Source organism: Gymnogyps californianus, chromosome 22 (genome assembly GCF_018139145.2).
Source record: "Gymnogyps californianus isolate 813 chromosome 22, ASM1813914v2, whole genome shotgun sequence".
Lineage (NCBI taxonomy): Eukaryota > Metazoa > Chordata > Aves > Accipitriformes > Cathartidae > Gymnogyps > Gymnogyps californianus.
This window is the reverse complement of record NC_059492.1, coordinates 996,252-1,015,387: the sequence shown is the minus strand read 5'-3', so window position 1 is coordinate 1,015,387 and position 19,136 is coordinate 996,252. Positions and strand designations below refer to the sequence as shown.

The 19,136-nt window shown below is 64.2% G+C and overlaps 1 protein-coding gene across 1 annotated transcript; it reads right to left on the bottom strand.

Moving 5' to 3' along the window:
• Positions 1 to 577: 577 nt before the first annotated feature.
• Positions 578 to 17,817, bottom strand: LOC127025149 (forkhead box protein O3-like). The gene is given in 3 exon segments (XM_050909982.1): positions 578 to 2,038; positions 17,715 to 17,735; positions 17,737 to 17,817. Coding segments are annotated over 3 exon segments (1,515 nt in total). The 3' UTR covers positions 578 to 625.
• Between the last annotated feature and the right edge of the window lie 1,319 nt (positions 17,818 to 19,136).

The window sequence follows — 19,136 nt, the reverse complement described above, 5'->3', positions numbered from 1 at the left end:
GGTAAGCAAACCTGCCTGGAGCCACGCAAGAAGACCTGAAGTGGAGGTGGCCTGGGGGTGTGGGCTTGGCAGAGCTCAGATCTCCACCAGGATTTAGAGGTGACAAGACCCCCTTGCCCTGGGGCAGGGTCCCCACTCCTGACACTTCTACTCAGAGGACTCATTTCCCGAGGTGGCTCAGAGAAAAGCGTCCCTTTCCAGAGAGGGATGCCTATGCAGGGGGTTCTCATGCCACCAGCCGTCACCGCTCTGTCACCCAGCCCAAGGACAAATCAAACTGGCACCGTCGCAGCAGGGCACTGGGACCGTCTGGAAAGGCTTTCCCTTCCTGCTCCCCGCCCCGGACCTGCCTGGCTCCAGCTGCCTCTCCCACCCACCTGCCCTGCGTCCTCCGGAGGATGCTCGCAGGAGGACGCAGCAGATCGGGCACGCATGTGGGCTGGGGGCCCTACCCCGTCTCAATATTTGACCCTACGGTTTGTGTTTTGTGTTCGACCTCAAGCTCAGACCGATGGCTCTAGCCCATCTTAACAAACAAAGGCAGAAGAGAAAGGAAAAAAAAAAAGTTAGTCTCAATGTTCCCCTCGTGGCTTCTCGGTGGCGAGCCCCCACCCCAGGGCGGGCGTCACCCGGGCACCCAGCTCTGGTTCGTGGGCTGCGGACCCCCAGGCAGCGCGGGCACGTTGAGCCCGTTCTGCGGCGGGAGAGCCGAGTCGAAGTTGAAGTCCATCTCATCGCTGTCCATAAAGTCATTCAGGATGATCGACTCCACGTCGCACTCCAGGCTCCCATTGAACATGTCCAGGTCCAGGTCTGCTGGGAACCTGTCTTGGCCCAACACGGGGGGGTGGACAGCCCCCGGGTAGGGGCCCTGCAGCGAATCCAGCAAGCTCATGTGTGCCCCTTGGTTATTAGCGTAGGAATGCAGATGCCCGTGGTGCGGCATGGCTGTCATGCTGCACGTGTCACTGGGCAAGCTCATAAGGCTGACAGGATTAGCTAAGGCACTGGTGTTGACCGCAGGGTGGTGACCGGCTGGTGACGGGTGGTACAAAGCGTTGCTCTTCATGAGAGAGCCCGAGTGGGAGGGGTAGGAGGACAAACCCTGCTCCCCGCTCGCACACAGCAGCGGGTTGTGTCTGTGGCCACGGGCCGGCACCATGGGGCTGGCCTGCGGCAGGGGCAGGTCCCCCGGGACCATGCTCTCCTTGTGCGCATAGGAGATGGAGGAGAGCAGGTCCTGCAGCGAGGCGTTCCTGTAGGAGCTGACGGGCGAGAAGGTGGCTTGCTTGTTCTCCTGGATGGTCTGCATGGGCAGGCGGCGCATGAGGCTCATGGCCGGCTGGCTGTAGATAGTCCCGCAGTAGGTATTGGTGGCAGCCCCCATGGTGGAGCACTTGGAGTTGAAGGTGAAACTGGAGCTCCGCTGCCGCAGGGCGGCCGGGGGGAGCTGCTGCGAAGGGCTCATGCTGTAGCCATCCTGCAGGTCCTCCAGCATGCTCTCCCCGAGGCTCTCGTTCAGGCTGATGGTGCCAGTCAGGTCGGTCAGCCGGGGCAGCTCCACGGAGCAGCGGGCGTTGAGGGAAGGAGACATGGTGCTGGAGGGGCTGGGGTACATCAGCGGAGAGGAGGGGGTCCCGTCGTCCTCCTCCAGCTCGTCCGGCTCGTGGTTTGACATGATGGGTGAGAGGCGCCCGCTCAGCGTGCTGGCCGTGGAGTTGGCCCGCGTCCTGAAGTCCGCCCAAGCGTCGTACTCGTCGCTGGCATGGGACGCGGGGCTCTCCGACCACTTGGCTTGCTGGGAGGAAGGGCTGTCCTCCCCGCGCTCCTGCGTCACCTGCAGCTGCTTCTTCTTGCTGGCCTTCCCCTTGATCCGCAGGAACTTGCTGTTGTTGTCCATCGAGACCGCCCGCCGGCGGGGCGTCTTGCCCGTCTTGCCGCCCTCGGGGTTCAGCATCCACCAGGAGCTCTTGCCGGTGCCCTCGTTCTGCACGCGGATGAAGCGGGTGTGCAGGGAGAGGTTGTGCCGGATGGAGTTCTGCGGAGACAGCAAGGACAGAGGGGATGGTCAGCAGCGGCTCCGGCACCCCAGGCAGGAGGGGGATGCCCGTGGGGCTGGGGGGGTACATGGGGCATCATGGGGGACCTGGGCTCCATCCCCTGGGACACCACGGCTGTCTGAGCCAGAGGGGTCAGGGCTCAGAGGGCTCGGCTGGTGGGCCTCTCCCACAGCACTGCTGGGCATTTCACCTCCGGGAGCCCACGGGTCATGGCCCTTTGCTGCAGCTATCAGCTATCTATCTTTAGCGCAATTACTGTCACGGCAGGGCGTGTGGCGGGGGGGTCTTTAGCACGTGCCCCGGGGACCTGCACCAGCCCTGCACCAGGCAGGGCCAGGTCTCAGGGGACTCTTCTTCCCTGGCAGGAGCCTGGGGAGGGACAAGGTGAGGAGGCAACATAAGCAGGGGCAGAGTCAGGCCCTGCACCATGTCCACGCAGAGGTCCAGGTCTTCTCTGTCCCTCCCAGCCCTGGCCACCCATGCTCCAAGCAGAGCCCACTGGGATGCTCCCAGCCCAGCCTTGCCCACACGCACCTCTGCAGAGATGCCAGCCCACTCTCCCCACCGCCAGGCACCCCACCAGCTCCAGGGCAGAGGGACCCCCTTTGCCCACACACCGCCAGGCACCAACCCTCTGGAGCTGGCTCCAAACCACTTTCCCTGCCCAGCATCGTTTTGCGATGGGTTCCCCTCCTCCCTCATCGCTGGGGAGGAAGAAGCATGGGTTGCGCAGTGTGCATCGGCACCATCACAGCCCAAAGCAACCTGTCAGCACCATGTGAGCGAGATTTTGTCCCCAAAATGCCTGTCACCCTCTGTGAGCAGGGCCAAGGGCCCAGGTGGGGAGGGTCTGGTTCTCTGCCATGTCTGCAGGCTGGGTCTGGTGGCAGGGACAGAAGGCATGCACCCTGCCCGAGAGGCTCAGGTACCACACCACGGGGGTTTGCAAACCCAGCTACAACCCCCGTTGCCCAGACAAGGGCTGGTTGGGGACTGCTTTCTCCCCAGACACTTCTGGCTCCCTGCATCCACATCCAGCATCTCAAGGGGCTTTCCTACTGAGAGCAATACTCCGGTCCTCTTGGCTCTTGCCTGCTGCTGCGGCTCTCAGCAGCCCACTGGCTGGAGCAGGGATGCCCTTGCAGAAGGCAGGAGGAGGCAGGGAGCTTGCACCAGGGGCCATGTCCCAGTGCCAGCATCCCCAGCTGCCACAGCCCCGTGGGGTGACAGGCTGGGGTGACCCTGGGGAGAAGCCTTCAAAGCTCCGGCCAGAAAGAGAGTGAGGTGGGGGACATCTGCCTCTTGCTGCTGATCTTCTGCAGCTCATGGGGTGCCACTCCAGCTCCCTGTGCCTCAGTTTCCCCAGGGTCCAGAGGGGAAAGGCAAGACGCAGACCCCAGGGAACAGCATCAGTCCATGGTGTAGAGACCCTTGCTCCAGCACTGCCCGCGGGCTCAGGCTCGGCAGGGGCTGCTGAAGGGAGGCAGGCAGCTCCTCCTGCCCCTGCCGAGCTGCAGGAGGGGCAGAGGGACAGGGAGGGGGAAGAAACCAAGGTGCCGGGGAGAAAGTTTGGTGCTGTTGCTGGCGTACAGTGGAATACTAATGAAGAGGCGAGTGAGCTCCAGCCTCATCTATCATATTATGTAATGGCTTACTTCTCTGCACTTCATTTATTTGGAGATTGCTCCCAGGCTGGCTCCTCGCCAGCAGCCACCAAATCCAAGTCTACAGAAATCAATCTCGCGCTGACTGATTAAGCCGTGTTTAGAACTAATTGCTCCTTCGTGTGTGGGGAGAATAAATTACGGGCTTTAATTTCACATCTTTAAAATGCAACTGCAGGTATGGGCTAGCCATTAACCCGTTCCTGCATGGCCCCATGCACAGCTGGGGAGGGGGCAGCTCAGGGAACAGGCTGGGACACGTGCTGCCCTCCACAGCGGTGGCTGCCCATGCCGATGCTCATCGCCTTCAGGCGGAGCAAGCCAAGCCCTGGGCCAGCCTGCCTGGCAGGGAGAGCTCTCCCTGACTCCCCCCAACACCTCTCCCTTGAGCCACAGGATGACCCAAGCTCCCCTCCGTGTGACCGAGCCACGGTGCAAGCGGCAGGGGACAGAAGCAGAGCACGTGGCCTTCACCGCCTTTGCAGAGCAAGAGCCGCCAGCCAGCTCAGCTCCACGGTGCTGCCTTGCACCCACACACAGACACTGGGGGGCTGGGGATGCTTGAGTAGGGTTTGATGGGGCGATGCCCAGCTGCTGCTGGGCCCCTCGCAGGAGTGGGGACCCCCTACATGGCCCCAGTCCCTCCCTGCCAGGGCTCCCCAGGTTTGCTCAGCCTGGGAGGCAGGAGATGCTGCAGCCCTCCACGGCTGGGACCGAGCTGCCATGCAGAGCACGGCGAGAGGGGCCGATATTTGGGGGTTCAGGAACGTCACAGCTGGAGGGGGGTGACATTCAGCACGGTACTAACCTCCTCCTCTGCTACTGCCTCCCTCCCGCTTCACAGCTCCAGCGCAGGGCACCCAGGCACCCAGCACCACCCATGGACCCAGGGCCAGGCTGGCGTCAGGCAGGGGACAGGGCTGGGGGGGTCGGTGCTGGAGGGCTCAGGCTGCCTGAGGGAGAGGAGGGGAGGAGAGGCTGCTGCCTCTTCTGCAGCGGAGCTTCATTAAGAGCCAGAAGACGGCAGCAATTAAGTGCAAGGCACAGCGAGCCCGGCTCTCTCCTCATTAGCACCCCGATGCGCTCGGCTGGCCGTGGCTCGGGGTGCACGGCACAGGGCAGTGGGCTGCACAGGGGCGGGCCAGGAGCTTATTAACACCAGGCAGGCAGGGACCTGCTTCACCCGCCACCGCCCCGGCAGCCCCCAGGCAGCCCCATGAGCACCCAGCGTCCCACAGCACCCAGCCCCGGGCTGGCAGGGAGCAGCACATGATCGCATGGGCCGAAATGCAGGGCTCAGCTCCTGGCCAGCCCCTGGCAGTGCCGTGATGTGCAGGGGACATCAGGGCTGGCAAAACCTCCCTGACAGCAGCTGCCTTGGCAGGGGTGTGCACCAGGGTCTGGCAGATTTTGGCAGGGTGCAGGGAGAGCAGGCAAAGGCTGGTGCCAGTCCCAGGGTCCCCACGATGCCTCCAACACCTCTCTGCCCCTCTCTGCCCTGCAACCCAAAGTCCTGCACCATTTCTCGCAGCAATCTGCACCTTTGCAGGCCTGGCCATGCCCTGCACCCTTGTTGTGTCTCCCTCCTCATCCCTGTCTGTCCCCATGGCACCCTCTCCTTGCCCACCCCCCTCCAATGGCTCCTGCCCCTCACCAAAGCAGAGAAACCTTCCCAGCATCCTGGCCCCATGCGGCACCGCAGCCCCGCGGTACCCAAACGGCCAGGGCAAGAAGCATTGTTCCCCAGCACACATCCAGACCGTGCCAGGGCTCCTGCCAGGGGACGACACCCACCACATCAAGCACCAGCCCTTGCCCCTGTAGCTCTGCAGAGGGGCAGGGGACGCTCTGGGTAGCGGAGGTGAGGGCTGCAGGTGGCACCAGGGCTGCCAGGTGTTGCAGGTGGACCTCAGCCCTGGTTGACACCAAGGGAGGATGAGGCTGGAGCCCGTGCCAGCCCCTGGCCACCGGCTGCTGCAGGCTTTGCCAACCTGGAAGACCCCGGTGCCATCCCGGTGCCCATCTGCCGGGGGCTGGCCCTGCTGCAGGGCCTGGCACGGGGATGGGGGGCTGGTGGGAGCTGTGGGCACCCCCAAAGCCTTCTCACCCTCCCAGGAGCCCTTCTCCACGGAGCCTCATTGTCAGGGGAACAGCCAGTGTGAAATCGGTCTGATTAGCAATTAGTCCCATTGTAAAAGGATTAGCCGGACCTCATTGTTTGGATGAGTGACTTGACTATCAATTTGCATCTGGCAGCGATGCTGCTGCTGCTGCTGGGCTCGGAGCGTTTCCCCCGTGTCCTTTTGACCGGACACAGACGCTGTCTGGCGAGGCTGTGCCCGGCATGGCGGCGGGACGCTGGTGGACCCCCGAGATGGGCATCGATGCCACCTTTGCAGGATCCCAAGCACCTTGCCGACCCCCGTCACCAGCAGCACCCCAGTAGCATGTCCCGGGGGTCACTCCTCCAGCCTTGGGGAGCCCATGGGTCTCAGGGTGCAAGGCGGGGCTGGACATCCTTCTGCGTGCCCCAAGGAGAGCACGGGGTGGGGGAAACAAGGACAATCCAAGCAAGAGCAGGATTGTACAAGCCCTGGTCGTGGCCAGAGCTGGGGAGAGCAAATGAGCAGGCCCCACTGACCTGCCCCTGTGCCTGCCACATCCCCTGCACCCGTCTGCCGTCGCCATCACTGCCTCTGGGCTGCCACCCCTCCCTGCTGTCCCCACGTCACCTGGGATTTTTCTGAGCAAAACCCCAAAACCCCAAACCCCAGCCTCCTCCCCGCACATCCTACCCCTCCCAATGGCAGCACAGCCCAGCCATGCTCGCAGAGACCCCACGTGCTCCCAGCGAGCCCCAGCCCTGCGGCCAGGGTGGGTCGGGGTCCATATGTCTGTCTGGGCTGCTGGTCCATCCAGCTAATGAGCCCGTTACCTGGCAGAGATTCACACGCTAGTTAACAGGAGGAAGCAGCGACAGGGCCACTAACAAGGATGGCTCTGGGGGTTAATTGATGCTTATTTACTTCTCGCACATAAAAATTGCCAGTGTTGGAGGAAATATACCAGGGGGCAGAGGCTGCCGACAGCCCCGATGCTGCCTCATCCCAGGGGATGCCGTGCAGGGGTGGCAGTGGCATGGGACAGTCACCGGTGACACCCTCAAAGACATCGTATTCACCCAAGAAACAGCACTGCCCATGGGCACCAGCAGCTAAGTGCACGATGGCCATCACCGTGGCCTCCTGCCACCATCCCCTGGGGATGGCCAGCCCTACTCCCCACCATTGGCGTCACCGTCCTGCTCGACGCGGCTGGTGGCTGTGCGCAGCCCACCAGCCCTGGCACCGAAGCGCCGCATCCTGAGCTGGGCCCACGCCTGCCTGGCGAGCAGATGGCAGCTGGCACGCCATGGCAGCACGCCCCACGTGCCAGAGAGATGCCAGGCACCCCAGATGCTCACAACCAGGATGGACGCCTTGTGCTGACAGCAGCCGGACCCCGTGCCATGCCTGAGGCAGGGAGCGGGATGAGACCCCCATCATCTCCCGCGGCTGCAGGCACATCAGCCCGCCCCACGGCAGCCCTCCATGCACAGGCGGGTGAACCCAGCACAGGCTCCAGGCGGGGGGAAGCGGCACGGAGGAGAAAGCCAGGGCGAGGGCAGCCGGGCGGCTGTAAATCCAGCCTAATGTGCGACGAGGTTCCTCGGGCTTTGCACCGGGCTCCCCAAGGACAGGACACAGCCTGGCACCAGCCGCACGCCGGGCTCAGGAGGGCTGTGAATCCCCACCGGCCTCTCTGCTGTGAGCAGCCCCCGTGATCTCCCCATCTCCCCGCTGCCCCTGGGGCTGGGGCGGCACATGCCGGCTTGCCGGGAAGGAGCAGCCCCTGGCGCAGGGCTCGGTGGGGCAGTTTTGAGCAGCTGCCATGTGCATGGCATGTCCTCTGCTCCAAAACTGCAGCCTGTGCTCTGCACTGCCCCATAGCACACTGGAGTGTTACTGCCCCATAGCACCCACCACCACCCCCCTGCGCTGCCCTCTCCTACCCCGGGCAGCCCTCTGCAGCGCCCTGTAGCCATGCAGCCGCCCACAGCCAGCCCTCTGCACCGTCCCACGCAGGGCCCCAAAACCAGCTCTCTGCAACGCCCCACAGCACCCCACACTGTGCCCCATAGTGTCCCACAGCCATATCTCTCCAGCGCCCTATAGCATCTTACAGCAAACCTACTGCACTGCTCCATCAGCTCTCTGCAGTGCCCTGTAGCATCCTAGAGCCAGCCCCCCTGCAACGCCCCATAAGCCCCCCTCAGCCCCTCGCACTGTCTCGGGCACCCGCAGCCAGCTCGCTGCACCCAGCTGGTGCCCCGGTCCTGTCTGACATCTCCCCCTCGGGGAGCCGGGGCTGTCCCCTCCCCAGCACGTCCTTCCCCAGGGCATCGCTGCTGCAGCTGGGCAGGGGGGACCGCGCAGGCTGCCCCGTGCCCCCAGAAAGGGCACGGCGGGGGCAGAGGGAGGGCGCCTGCCTCCCCGCCGCGGGGGTCTCGCCGGCGGCTGCCGAGCGGAGGCGAGCGTATTCGGGTCAGCGCGTCGCCTGAGCAGAGCCGGCCTGACGTGCTGCTAATTGAACCAAATGCCCATTAGAGGCGTGACGGGCCGTGTCCATCCCAGGCCCTCCGTCGCAGGTGGCTGACACGCAAGGAGCCTGAAGGCTGTTCAGCGTGGCTGGGCCAGAGCATCTCCCGCCTCCTCACACATCATAGCCAGCTCGAAGCCCAGCCGCCGTCTCATTAGGAGCCACTAATCACCCCCCAGGCGTGCGCTGGGGCAGGGGGGAGAGGGGCAGCTGGGGCTTAGGGGGGACCCCATGCTGCAGCTCCCCTCCCTGCACAGCCGCCCCACGGCCCCTCTCTGTGTCACCCCCCGGGGCAGAGCAGGGGCAGAGCCTGGCAGGGACGGGGCGGGGGGGGCCAGCCTTGTCCTGCCCCACAGATCCACAATGCTGTGGGGCAGAGGATGGCTCCAGGCAAGCCCCATGCTCTGGGGTGTAGGAGTGGAGCTGGGAACCCATGCCATGGGGCCAGGCTGTGCCAGCCCCGAGCAGATGCTTGCCCAGCCCCTGCCCATGGCCCTCTGCCATTCCCTGGGGCTGGGTGATGGCGTGCCCAAGACCAACCTCTCCTGAAGGAGAAGGTCCAGGTGGAAACCACCACCGTGACCCCGACCCACTGCCAGATTCGCCAGCCCCATCCCAAGCCCCCAAATCCAGAAGGAGCCTGGCTGTGGCTGCCTGAGCTTCGGGCCAGGTTTCAGGACAAATACAGGCGCTGTGGCAGCTGGACGGGTCCCCGGGTGAAGCCAGTCCCCTGCCTGGCCCCATGATGGTCCCAGCCCACCTTTGCCATACACCCCATGGCTCGCAGCAGGTCTGACCCCCGGCGTAGCGCCGCTGGGAGCAGCCCGGGCTGCACGCCCTGGCACGGTGCTCCCCCTCGCCGCCCCTGTGGACTCAGCAGCTGAGTTGGTGTTGCGCAGTTGGCTCAGTGCCATCCTCCCCCTCCTGACCAGGAGCTCTGCAAGCGATTCCCAAACCCACCGGAGAAGAGACTGATACAAATCAAACCACACACCGCTCCCCATGCCCCCCCGCCCCGCCCCGGCAGCCCCCCATGCCCAGCACTTGCTCCGCAGCCCTGGGCCAGGGATGCCCACTGGGGCATCCCTCCTCTGCAGCCTCCACCCACCATGGGCTCAGCACGAGGACAAGCCAGAGAGCCCCAGGTGGGTGCCAAGCCACGGGTGGGTGCTTGGCTCAGCCCTTTCTGCATGCTGGGGCTGCACAGCGGGGTGAGACCCCTGCACACCTCCCGGCCAGGATGGAGCTGGCGGAGGGCAGATCGGCCACATCAGGCAACTCCTTATGTCCAGGCTGGAACCATCCCAGCGGTGGCAGGGGTGCCGCCAAAGCAGAGGTGGCAGGCGCGGCCGAGCATCCCTCTCCCGGCCCTGGTTACCGCTGCTGCCAAACAGCTGGTTGCTACCAAGTTCTGCAATGGGAGTGTTGCCGTTGCCATGGCAGCCGGTTTATTTTAGCCAGCTGCCATCACTCCATGTCCCCTTCAAAACCAGGAGCATCCTCCCTGCCCCGGCGGGTCCTGCCTTGTCCCCAGCCGCGGGCTCTCAGCAAGCCCGCAGTGCCCATCCCCTGTGGGACAGCCTTTCCCCGCTGTCCAGAGGGGACAAACCACAGCACCAGCATCTTCCCCGCTTCCCACTATGGCCAGTGGGGCTCACACCAGCTCGGCCACCGGATCCCAGTGAGGTGGCTCAGGGGACGGGTCCCCCCAGCCCAGGGGGAAGGGCATGGATGTACAGGGACGGCATCAGCACTGGCACCGGATGATTTCAGTGCTGGGAACCTGGATGGTAAATTCAGCTCCTACAGCCTGCTCAAAGATGTTCCCCACTCTGGTTTGCTCCTCCCTTGGCCAAAGCCTTGGGCTTCTCCGGATGGGGCCAGCACAGCCCCCAAACCTGCCGTGACTTTGCTGGGGCTCTGCGTGACACCTCCTCTTCCAACCATGGCCGTTCCCAAGCTGGTTCAGGACAGGAGGGGCCAGAAGAGCTGGTCCCCAGTGTGGCTGGAGCAGGAGAGGTCCCTTCACCCCACGGTGTCTGTCCCAAGCCCTGTCCCGCCGGGCAGCCTCAACCATCACCCTGCGGGGACAATGCTGCCTTCCCAGCCGGGACCGTCCATCCTCGGCGCTACCGGGCTTTGCCGGGGGGACCAGCAGGGCCGCAGGGCAGCGGAGGAGCCCTGGGGGCGATGTGTAAGGCAGTAATCCCTCTGCGTCCCCGGCAGAACTGCCATCTCTGTGAAACCGCCCAGCACCGCCTGTCCTGCCCTACGCGCTCCCCAAAGGGCTCATTAGATCACACCAGGGCGGCTGCAGATAACGAGCAGGCATGCTCACCTCCCGGGGAAGCGGGCAGAGAGCAGAGAGCAGGCAGGGCCAGGGAGCTTGGGGACCCTCCTATGGGAGCCTGGGGGCTCAGCAGGCGGTGGCCTGGCCCCGATATGGTGTCACTGTCCCCGCAGTCCCCCTTGCTAAAGGCACGGGCTGCGCTTTTGGGGTGCAGAGCCCCAGGGCTGAGCCCAGCAAGGGATGCTTCAGGGGAGCCCGGCCTTTCCCAGCACCCTGCAAGCAGGCAGGAGTTGCAGGGGTGCATCACACACGCGGTGGGTGCACGGAGCCCGGCTGCAGGCTCACCTTGGCACTGGGTGCCACTGAGAGACGTGGCCCAGGCAGAGCTGGGCTGGTGCTGCAGCGTGCCCCAAAGCCAAGGTGACGGGCTGGCTCCACACGCTCCCTGGCTGCAGGGTCCCTGCCTGCAGGCTGCTCACCAGTGCCAGTGCCAGGCTGGCGGGAGGCAGGGGACAGCCAGGAGCCTCTGCGCACCTCCTGCCTGCCCTGCCTGCCTCCAGCCCCACACACTTCCCACATCCCTGCCCTTAATGCGATGCCAAAAGAGAGAAGGGGGGTTATGGACCAGACGAGCTGTGGCCGTGTGTCGTACATCTCCAAGCCGGCTGGCCCTGGCATGGCTGCCCGCTCGCCTTTGGGTTGTGGCAGAGCCAGAGGCCGCTGGGCCACCTGCCCTGGCCAGATGGCAGGGGGACCTCGCGGTGCTGCCGGGCACGGCGCTGCTTGGGGTACTCGTGCCAGACCCTGCTGCTCACCCTGCTCATATCCAGCCCCACGGTGATGCTGAGGATGGGCTGGGGGCTGCAGGGGGTAGCAGGGGATTGCTGCGCACGGGGCGAGCATGGGGTTGGACTCTGCCCCCTTTGCAGCACCCTACGAGAGCCCGAGGCAGCACCTGCCCTCCTGGTCCAGCACAGCGCCCAGCCAGCCCCAGCATCCCAGTTCACAGCACCCCAATGCTCACAGCTGGAAACCACGTCCTCTCCAGCTCCCCAGAAAACGCCGTGGCACCAAGCCACATGCTGAGAAATCCCCCCAGCACAGCTCCCCGGCGAGGCTGAGCCCGCGCACCCCCTTCCCCGAGAGACCCACACAGTGTCCCCATGCCATCCCCCCGCACAAGCCACCCCAGAGCTGGATGAGCCCTATAGCCTCCCTCGAGGGTCCTAAGGGTGCTGCCAAGCCACAAGGTGCCAGCACAGCCAGGGATGCTCTGCAAGGTGCCTGTGTCCAGCTGAGAGACATCAAGCTGCCCTTCCTTTGGGGACAAAACACGCCCCCTCCCAGCATCCCAGTCCCAGCCTGCCTGGACCTCTCTCCAACATACGAGACCAGGTGAGACGCCTTGGAAAGACCCTCTCCACCATCAGCCACTTACCCAGTAATACTCTAATTACACCCCAGAGTTGGCCACCAAAATAGCTGCAGTAAATCACTCGGAGCTGCCATGTAATTTTTGCATGAAATTACAGTATTTTTTCCCCTGGGTTCAATTTCCTCCACACCAAGTTCTCACTGCAGCCAAATAATTAAAGCAGCTGCACTCCCTTTTCCTCGGGTACCGTTTTAACTCCCTGCTGGCTGTCCCCCCGCTGCCTGGTACTGGGGCGGTGGCTGGCTGGGGACAACGTGTGCCCTGGCACTCACAGGCAGCCCTGCCTGTACCCACGCTGAATACACCCAGAGCAAATAAGAGCTGCTCCAAATCCGAAGGCAAGGCAGATCAAACCACACCGAGAGACCCCAGGGAGACCCAGCACCCACAAGGGATGCACAAGGCACCCCAAGCAGGACGCCAAGCCCCCGTGGGGGGTCCAAACCCCACCGGGCAGAGGAGCTGGCTGTTCCCAGGAGAGAAACCACCCACCTCCTCTTCAACGCCTGCAGCCTGCAGGAGGAAGACAAGGGAAGCAGCAGGGCTCAGCCTGCACCATCCCGCTTGACACAATGATACTCAGACACCCATGGGAGACAACCATCCTGTGGGGTGCCATGAAACCCCATCTCTGGGTCACCTGGATGCCTGGGAGAGACGCGGGTCCCAGCCACGCATCACTCGTGTACCACTGTTCTGCCCAAATGCACCGACCACACGCAGCACCACGGTGACCTGAGCAGCAGCAGAAACCCCAGACCCTGGAGGGTTTTGCATCCAGCCCCATCCTTCCCCTGCGTCTCTTCAGTCAAGGCTGCCCTGCTTTTCAGCCTGAGATCTACATCAGAGCTGGACTGTACCCAAAAAAGCACGGAAAGCTGGGCACAGGGCCATGCACTGGGGCACACGTGTCCCCCGAGGACTTTCTCTGCTCCAGGTCTTCCCCACCTGCCCCGTGGCTCCATGCCATCCCTGGGGACCAGCCTTGTGGGATGTTTGGAGGAGCAACGAGTCCCTCTGCGCTGTGTCCTCCAGCTCCAGCCACAGGTCTTTCAAGGGGCCCGTGGAGCAAAACCAAACCCTGTCTGATATGCTGTGTCCCATCCAGGACCGCAGCAGGTTTGTGCTGGTTGCTAGAGCAGGGACGGGCTCCCCGTGCTCTGCAAACTCCCTGGCAAAGGCAGCAAACCCTGGGCAGATGCATGGAGATGCATCTCAGGGCAGCCCTTGGAGATGAGGGGCTGGTTTGGCCACGCATGGAAAGGTGCCTTTTGCTTCTCAAATACCTGCAAGAGATTTCATCCTGCCACCAGTAAGCACGGATGGCAAAGGCTTGGGAGCACCAGGGCTCTCAGCCCCGAGGTGGATGGGGACTGGATGGGTTGCCAGGACAGTGGGGGCATCCCTGCCACCAAATGCTCTTGGCTGAAAGATGTCTCATGGAACAGTTTTATTCCGATAAAAAAATCCCAGTTGTTCAAGAAAACAAATATTTGTACTAGTTTGCAGGTTTTAGGCCCGAAAGGTGGGGCAGGGGAGGGTTTAGTGATGCAATGCCTTCAGGTGAGAGGAGAAAACATTCATTATGGGGACCTGCTGTACAGCGCAGAAATGTTGCAAGAAGCACTACTCAAAAAACGTCTGTGAAAATAATGAGCAGTTTCCAGCCAACGGCAGCGTCGGGTCCACCCGCTCTGCTCAAGCCCATGGCACCCCTGCCCATCCTGGCAGGCTCCCGTGCTATCCCTGCTGTCCCCACGCTGCTGTCCCTCTTGCAGGATACTGCTCCACGCCCCAGCCCACAGCAACGCCTGCCGTGAGCTGGCTCCAGCCACCCCTCCTCGTTCAGCCTTGTGAGATGGCGTGTCCCCCAGCACCACCCGGGCTGGCTGGGGGCTGGGTCCAGCCCCGTCCCCTCCACCAGTGCCAGCTGGCCCCACACCAGCCCTTCCAGCCAGAGCACCCCACGCCGGCACACGCTGCAGCACAGAAACCCTCCAAAACCCACATGACTCCCTTTTTTCCGCTTCCAATTTCCTTTTTTGTGTGTGTGCAGGGGAGATGGGGTGACACAAAGCCCCGCGTCACAGGCACAGCCCACCTGGGACAGGCAGGAACCGGCTGCTGCGGGAAGCAGAGACCCCCACGGTCACCCGCCTGGCAGGGGCGAATGCACCATGCCTGGAGCTGGCATCCCATGAGGATGGGGACAGGGAGGCAGTGGCATGAGCCGCTGTCACGGCTGTCACCATGTCCCTGCACGGCCAGAAACACAGCGGGAAATGGCCTCACGCTGATGTCCCTCCTGACCCAGGCAAGCCCAAAGGCACCGGGTCCTGATCCATGCACCACATCCCCCCCAAGGGAAAGGCAACCAGGAGATGCTGGCACAGCTGAGATGCCACTGAGTGTGGCACCCTCTGCCGCGAGGACCCGTGGGACATCAAGCACCTCCGAAACAGCCCCTGGAAAGCAGCCCTGTCCCCCAGGTCACGCGGAGCAGGCGGGCGCCGGTGACAACAGAAGGAGAATTGCTGCCTGCTCGTCCCACACAGGCAGGGAGGCTCAGCTGCCTGCCTGCGCCGTGTGCTCACACTCATGCACGCAGACGCAGACCCCGGGGCGAGACGCGCCGGGACGGGAGCTCCCAGCAGGGCTGAGACTGCCATGCCTTTAATGTCACTCAGGCAGCCGAGAAGTCTCGGTCTGTGCCCAGGGCTGCACTGCGCGGTCCCCAGCCGCACGCAGACCCTGCTGGGAGAGACGGTGAGATACCGGGGGGGCAACCGGAGACCCTGTGCCCTAAGCATCCCGTGTGACATGCTCATCGCATCTTGAAACCCCCAGCACAGGCTCGGCGAGCCAGTCACGCAAGCGGAGCAAGGTCACCGCAGGGCCCCGGGGATGTTTCTGCAGCTCCAGCCCCGTCGGCTGTGGGAAGGAGGGATGCTGCCCCCACCCACACAGCCCGGGGCTGCCTGCAGTCAAGGGAAACTGAGGCACAGAGGGGGCTGTGGCAGAGGGAGTCACTGGCAGAGCTGCTCCAGGAGTCAGCTCTGCCCTGGCCGTCTGCCATCTGCCATGTCCCAGAGCCCCAGCCCGTGCCCCAGGGCCAGCCCAGCCCTCCCCAGACGTCATGTCCCGACCCTGCTCACAGCTTGCAGGACCCATGGAGATGGCCAGGGGGGTGATGGCACCCCAGGGTGCCCTGTGGGTCTCCCTGAGAGCAATGCTCTCAGGGGTCACTGGCATGGCGTGCGGGGTGAGTGGCTCACAGCTGAGGGTGGCTCCTGAGCAGGAGAGGGTCCTGGAGGAGAAGAGGGACGGGGGGGGGTCCATCCCTGCTCTGCCCCACATAGCCCCAAGGAGCACCCATCGCAGTGCCTCGTGGTGGCAGCCAGCGAGCCCCCGGGGGGCTCCCAGCCCCCGCTTGATGCTGGCAGGAGCCAAAAGCAAATGCGCCTTCAGAGGGGAGATGAAAAAAAGCTCCATTTTCCCAGGGGGGCTGAAAGAGCAGCCACTGGCCCAGGGCTGGAGGAGCCTGAGCCAGAGCCGGGTCGGTCGCACAGCCCTGCCTGGGATGTCACCAGCCTGCAGCGGGGTGTCACACACCTCTCCCGGTCACACACCTCAGAGGCACAGCATGCACCCACCCCGCACATGGGCAGCCACAGCCCACACACCCCCCTGCACCCCATCCTGCAGCCCCCCCGTCCCCAGCATCCCCCCCGCCCCATGCCCACATCGCCCACGCCTGCGTGCACGGGCGTGCACCCCGGCACGCACGCCGGCTGCGCGGTGACTCAGCTGACCCGACCGGCAGCAGCTTGCTTTGCACCTGCTAATTACGGGGCCCCCCCCGCCGCCCCCGCAGCTCCTCGCACCGGGGTCTCGCCAGCCTGCGCTTACTCACAGCGCAGGGAGCCGGGAGGAGGGGAGGCCTCCCCCACACAGATCAGCTGCCCAGCCAGGTGGGCTTGCAAGCCCACCCCTCCGTGCCTCGGTGAGCGTGGGGGCTCGTGCCATTCATTGCAGGGCAGGGTAAAACCCTCCGGGACGGGAGGCTCCCGCACCCCGATGCTCCCCACCTACGGGGTGCACAGGCACCGCCGGCACCCTGCAGCCTCCAGGCACCCGCTGAGCCCTTTTTGGGTCACTGGGCTTCCTGCTCAGCCCTGCCTGCGACTCCTGCCGCCACGGCTGAGCAAGGCACAGGGCAGCCTACGGGCTCCTGGTGTCACCCCACACCGACACGCTCACGCACGCAGGGGTAGACCGATGTGCTTGCACCTTGCGGGGCTGGTGCTGTGAGCACAGCCCCACTGGTGGGCTCAGAAAGGGGGGATCCCCCTGGGACATCCCCCTGCCTTGGGGGCTTGACAGGATAGGGCTGCCAGATCCCCTCGGGGCAGGCAGCACAGGCAAGGGCACAGCGAGCCAGCCCTGCCCGAGGCGATGAACCCAAGCAGGGGCCACCAGGAGAGGGGCTGGCTGCCAGCAGGGCTGTGGGTCCCCCCAAAAAACTCCAGCCGACAGCCCTGCCTGCGCTCACCTCCCTGGCCCCAGAGCGCGGGGGAGAGCACAGGATCCGTGGGGAAATCCTGGCGACCACTGCACCACAGGCTCCGATTTCATCCAAATACAATCCCCTCCCGCTTCAGCGCCTGGGCTGGGGCCCCCGCAGCCGGCCCGGGCAGGGCTGAGGACTGCTGCATCAGCAAGGGACTTTCCAGGCTCCTGATCTGCTGCTGGAGAAAGCACCTGGGGCTGCCACCGTCCCGTCCCTGCCCAGGACCCAGCGCTTCACTCTGCTCCAGTGGGATTTAGTGGGGCTTCTGCTCTCCTGAAGACTTCCATTGGGAGCAAGGATTTGCCGCTTGGGCTTGGGATGGAGCAAAGCTGTTGGGGACAAGCAGCGAAGCTGTTTATAGAGCAAGGGGGCAATGCCAGCTGCCAGGACACACTCTGCTCAGTATGTTCATCCCAGGGCGGGCTCACGGCACGAAGGGCATCATCTGGAGGAAAACGGTCCCAGGACCAGCACAGAGTGGGACGCTCAACATGCCTCACCAGTGCCCTCCTGGAGGTTAATCCCTCCTGCCAAGACCAGTTGGCTCAAAGGCGACTAGGAAAGGGAATTACCAGTTGTCCCGGACACTTTCCAACCTCCCTTGGCTATTCTCGCCTTGGGAACACCAACTCCCCACAAGCCCAGGCACAGCCCCCAGCCCTTTGTGCAGGGATGGGGTGGGACACAAGGGTGGGCGTCGTGTCCCCAAGCCGTGCCTCTCCTCCCACCCCCCAAGCTGCCCGTTCACTGGGCTCCCCAATGCCAGGCAGACCCACAAGGCACCTTCAGGGAGCAGAGCACAGACAGGGCTCTGTGCGTGACAGGCAGGGCTGCCTGCTCCCCCGAGGCTGCCAGGCCATTTGCCGTATCTGCCCATCCCTGGGTCTGGAAAGAGCAACCCTGGGGCCTGCCAGCCTCTCCCCGCCGCTCGGCCACAGCCACCCAAGGCCACCACGGGCCACTGCACAGGCATGGCCCTTCCACCGGTGCTCTGCTTTTGGGTGGCGAACGGCTGGGCACAGCAGAAGGCGGTGGGTGGGCTGAGGTCCTCCTCTACCTGCCTGCCAGAGCCGGCTCCCGGATGCTGGGTTACCCGGGAAACGGCGGATGACATCGCAGGGGAGGCAGGGAAACTCTGCCCGAGGTGTTCGGGATGCCATCGCCGTTGCCAGGGAAACGGCGGGCGACATCCCGCAGGTAAGGGAGGGTGGCGAAGGCGGGGGCCCGGCGATGCACCCCGGCTTCGTCTGCCTTCTCCTCCTGCAAGAGGGTCCCTGCCCTGCGCCAGACGGGCACGTGCCCTGGGGGTCCTGATAGCGTCGGCTGCCACCTTGCCACCCCCCCAGGGCACTGGTGGGGGCTTTCCCCTTGGGGACATTGCCACCCCGCCTGGGGCTGCTCTGCTGGGCTGGTGGCAGCAGGGAGAGAGGAGCTGCTGCACCTCAGCCCCGTCCGAGCGTTTTGCTGCCTGCTACCCCCCTGCTGCTGCCTGCCCGCTTTGCGATGCCCAGGGTGTTCCCCTGCCCGCAGCTCCCCAGCATCAGCCCATCCTTCAGTGCTCTGCCGGGGGGCTGGCAGCGATCCTACCCCCGGGAGCTTCGCTCTCCCAACAGCACTCCCAGGTTGCCTTCAGATTAATCACAGTCTCTGCTTTCCCCTCCAACGGCTCACAAGCACAGGGCACACCCCAAGATTTCCTGCAATGCCCCAAACTTTCCCAGCTGTAAATCTCAGCTGCTTGCCCCCACCAGGGATGCACCATTACCCCGGGCAGGGTGTCCCCCCTCTCCGAGCCCTATTTGATCACACAGGGTGGCAGGAAAGCCACAGCTGCAGCCCACCATGGTAGTCTCTGGGCTGCACTTGCACACGCACCGGCTGTAGGCAACGGGCAGGCAGCGGGCTGCAGGGATGTTTCCAGACCAGGTATAAAATGAGCAGGACCAGGGGTAACAAGTCAGCGGAGCCACAACGGGGGCTGCCAGGGGGGGAAATGCATGGTGTAGCCTCCGGCCCCCCAGCACAGCTTTGAAAATGAATCAGCAACCACACACAGCCTGAGCAGGAGGCAGCCACACCTGGGGAGGCAGCAGGATTCCCTGTGGGATGCTGCAAAGCAACAGGAACACAACAATCCCCCTCCTGCCCATCTCGGAGGAGTTCGCCACCCGAGGCAGAGCAGTTTTACCTCTAATGGCAAAAATTACATCAGCCAGAGCCTGCCGGAGCAGACGGTCCCAGTGCCGCTCGAGGGAGGAGCCGGATCCTTCCCAGCACTGCCACAGCTCTGCGGGGCCTCTCTGACCCTGAGCGATGGGCACTGCGAGGGGGTGGGCTCCCCTCCTGCCAGCAGGACCAGGAGGCGGGTGGAGATGCTCCAGGTCAGGCCATGCAGCATCCTCGGGGCTGTTTTTTAGTGCCAATGAGTCTCTCTGGAGCAAGAGACTCTGAAAACCTGCCCTGCCTGCAAACTGGCAGC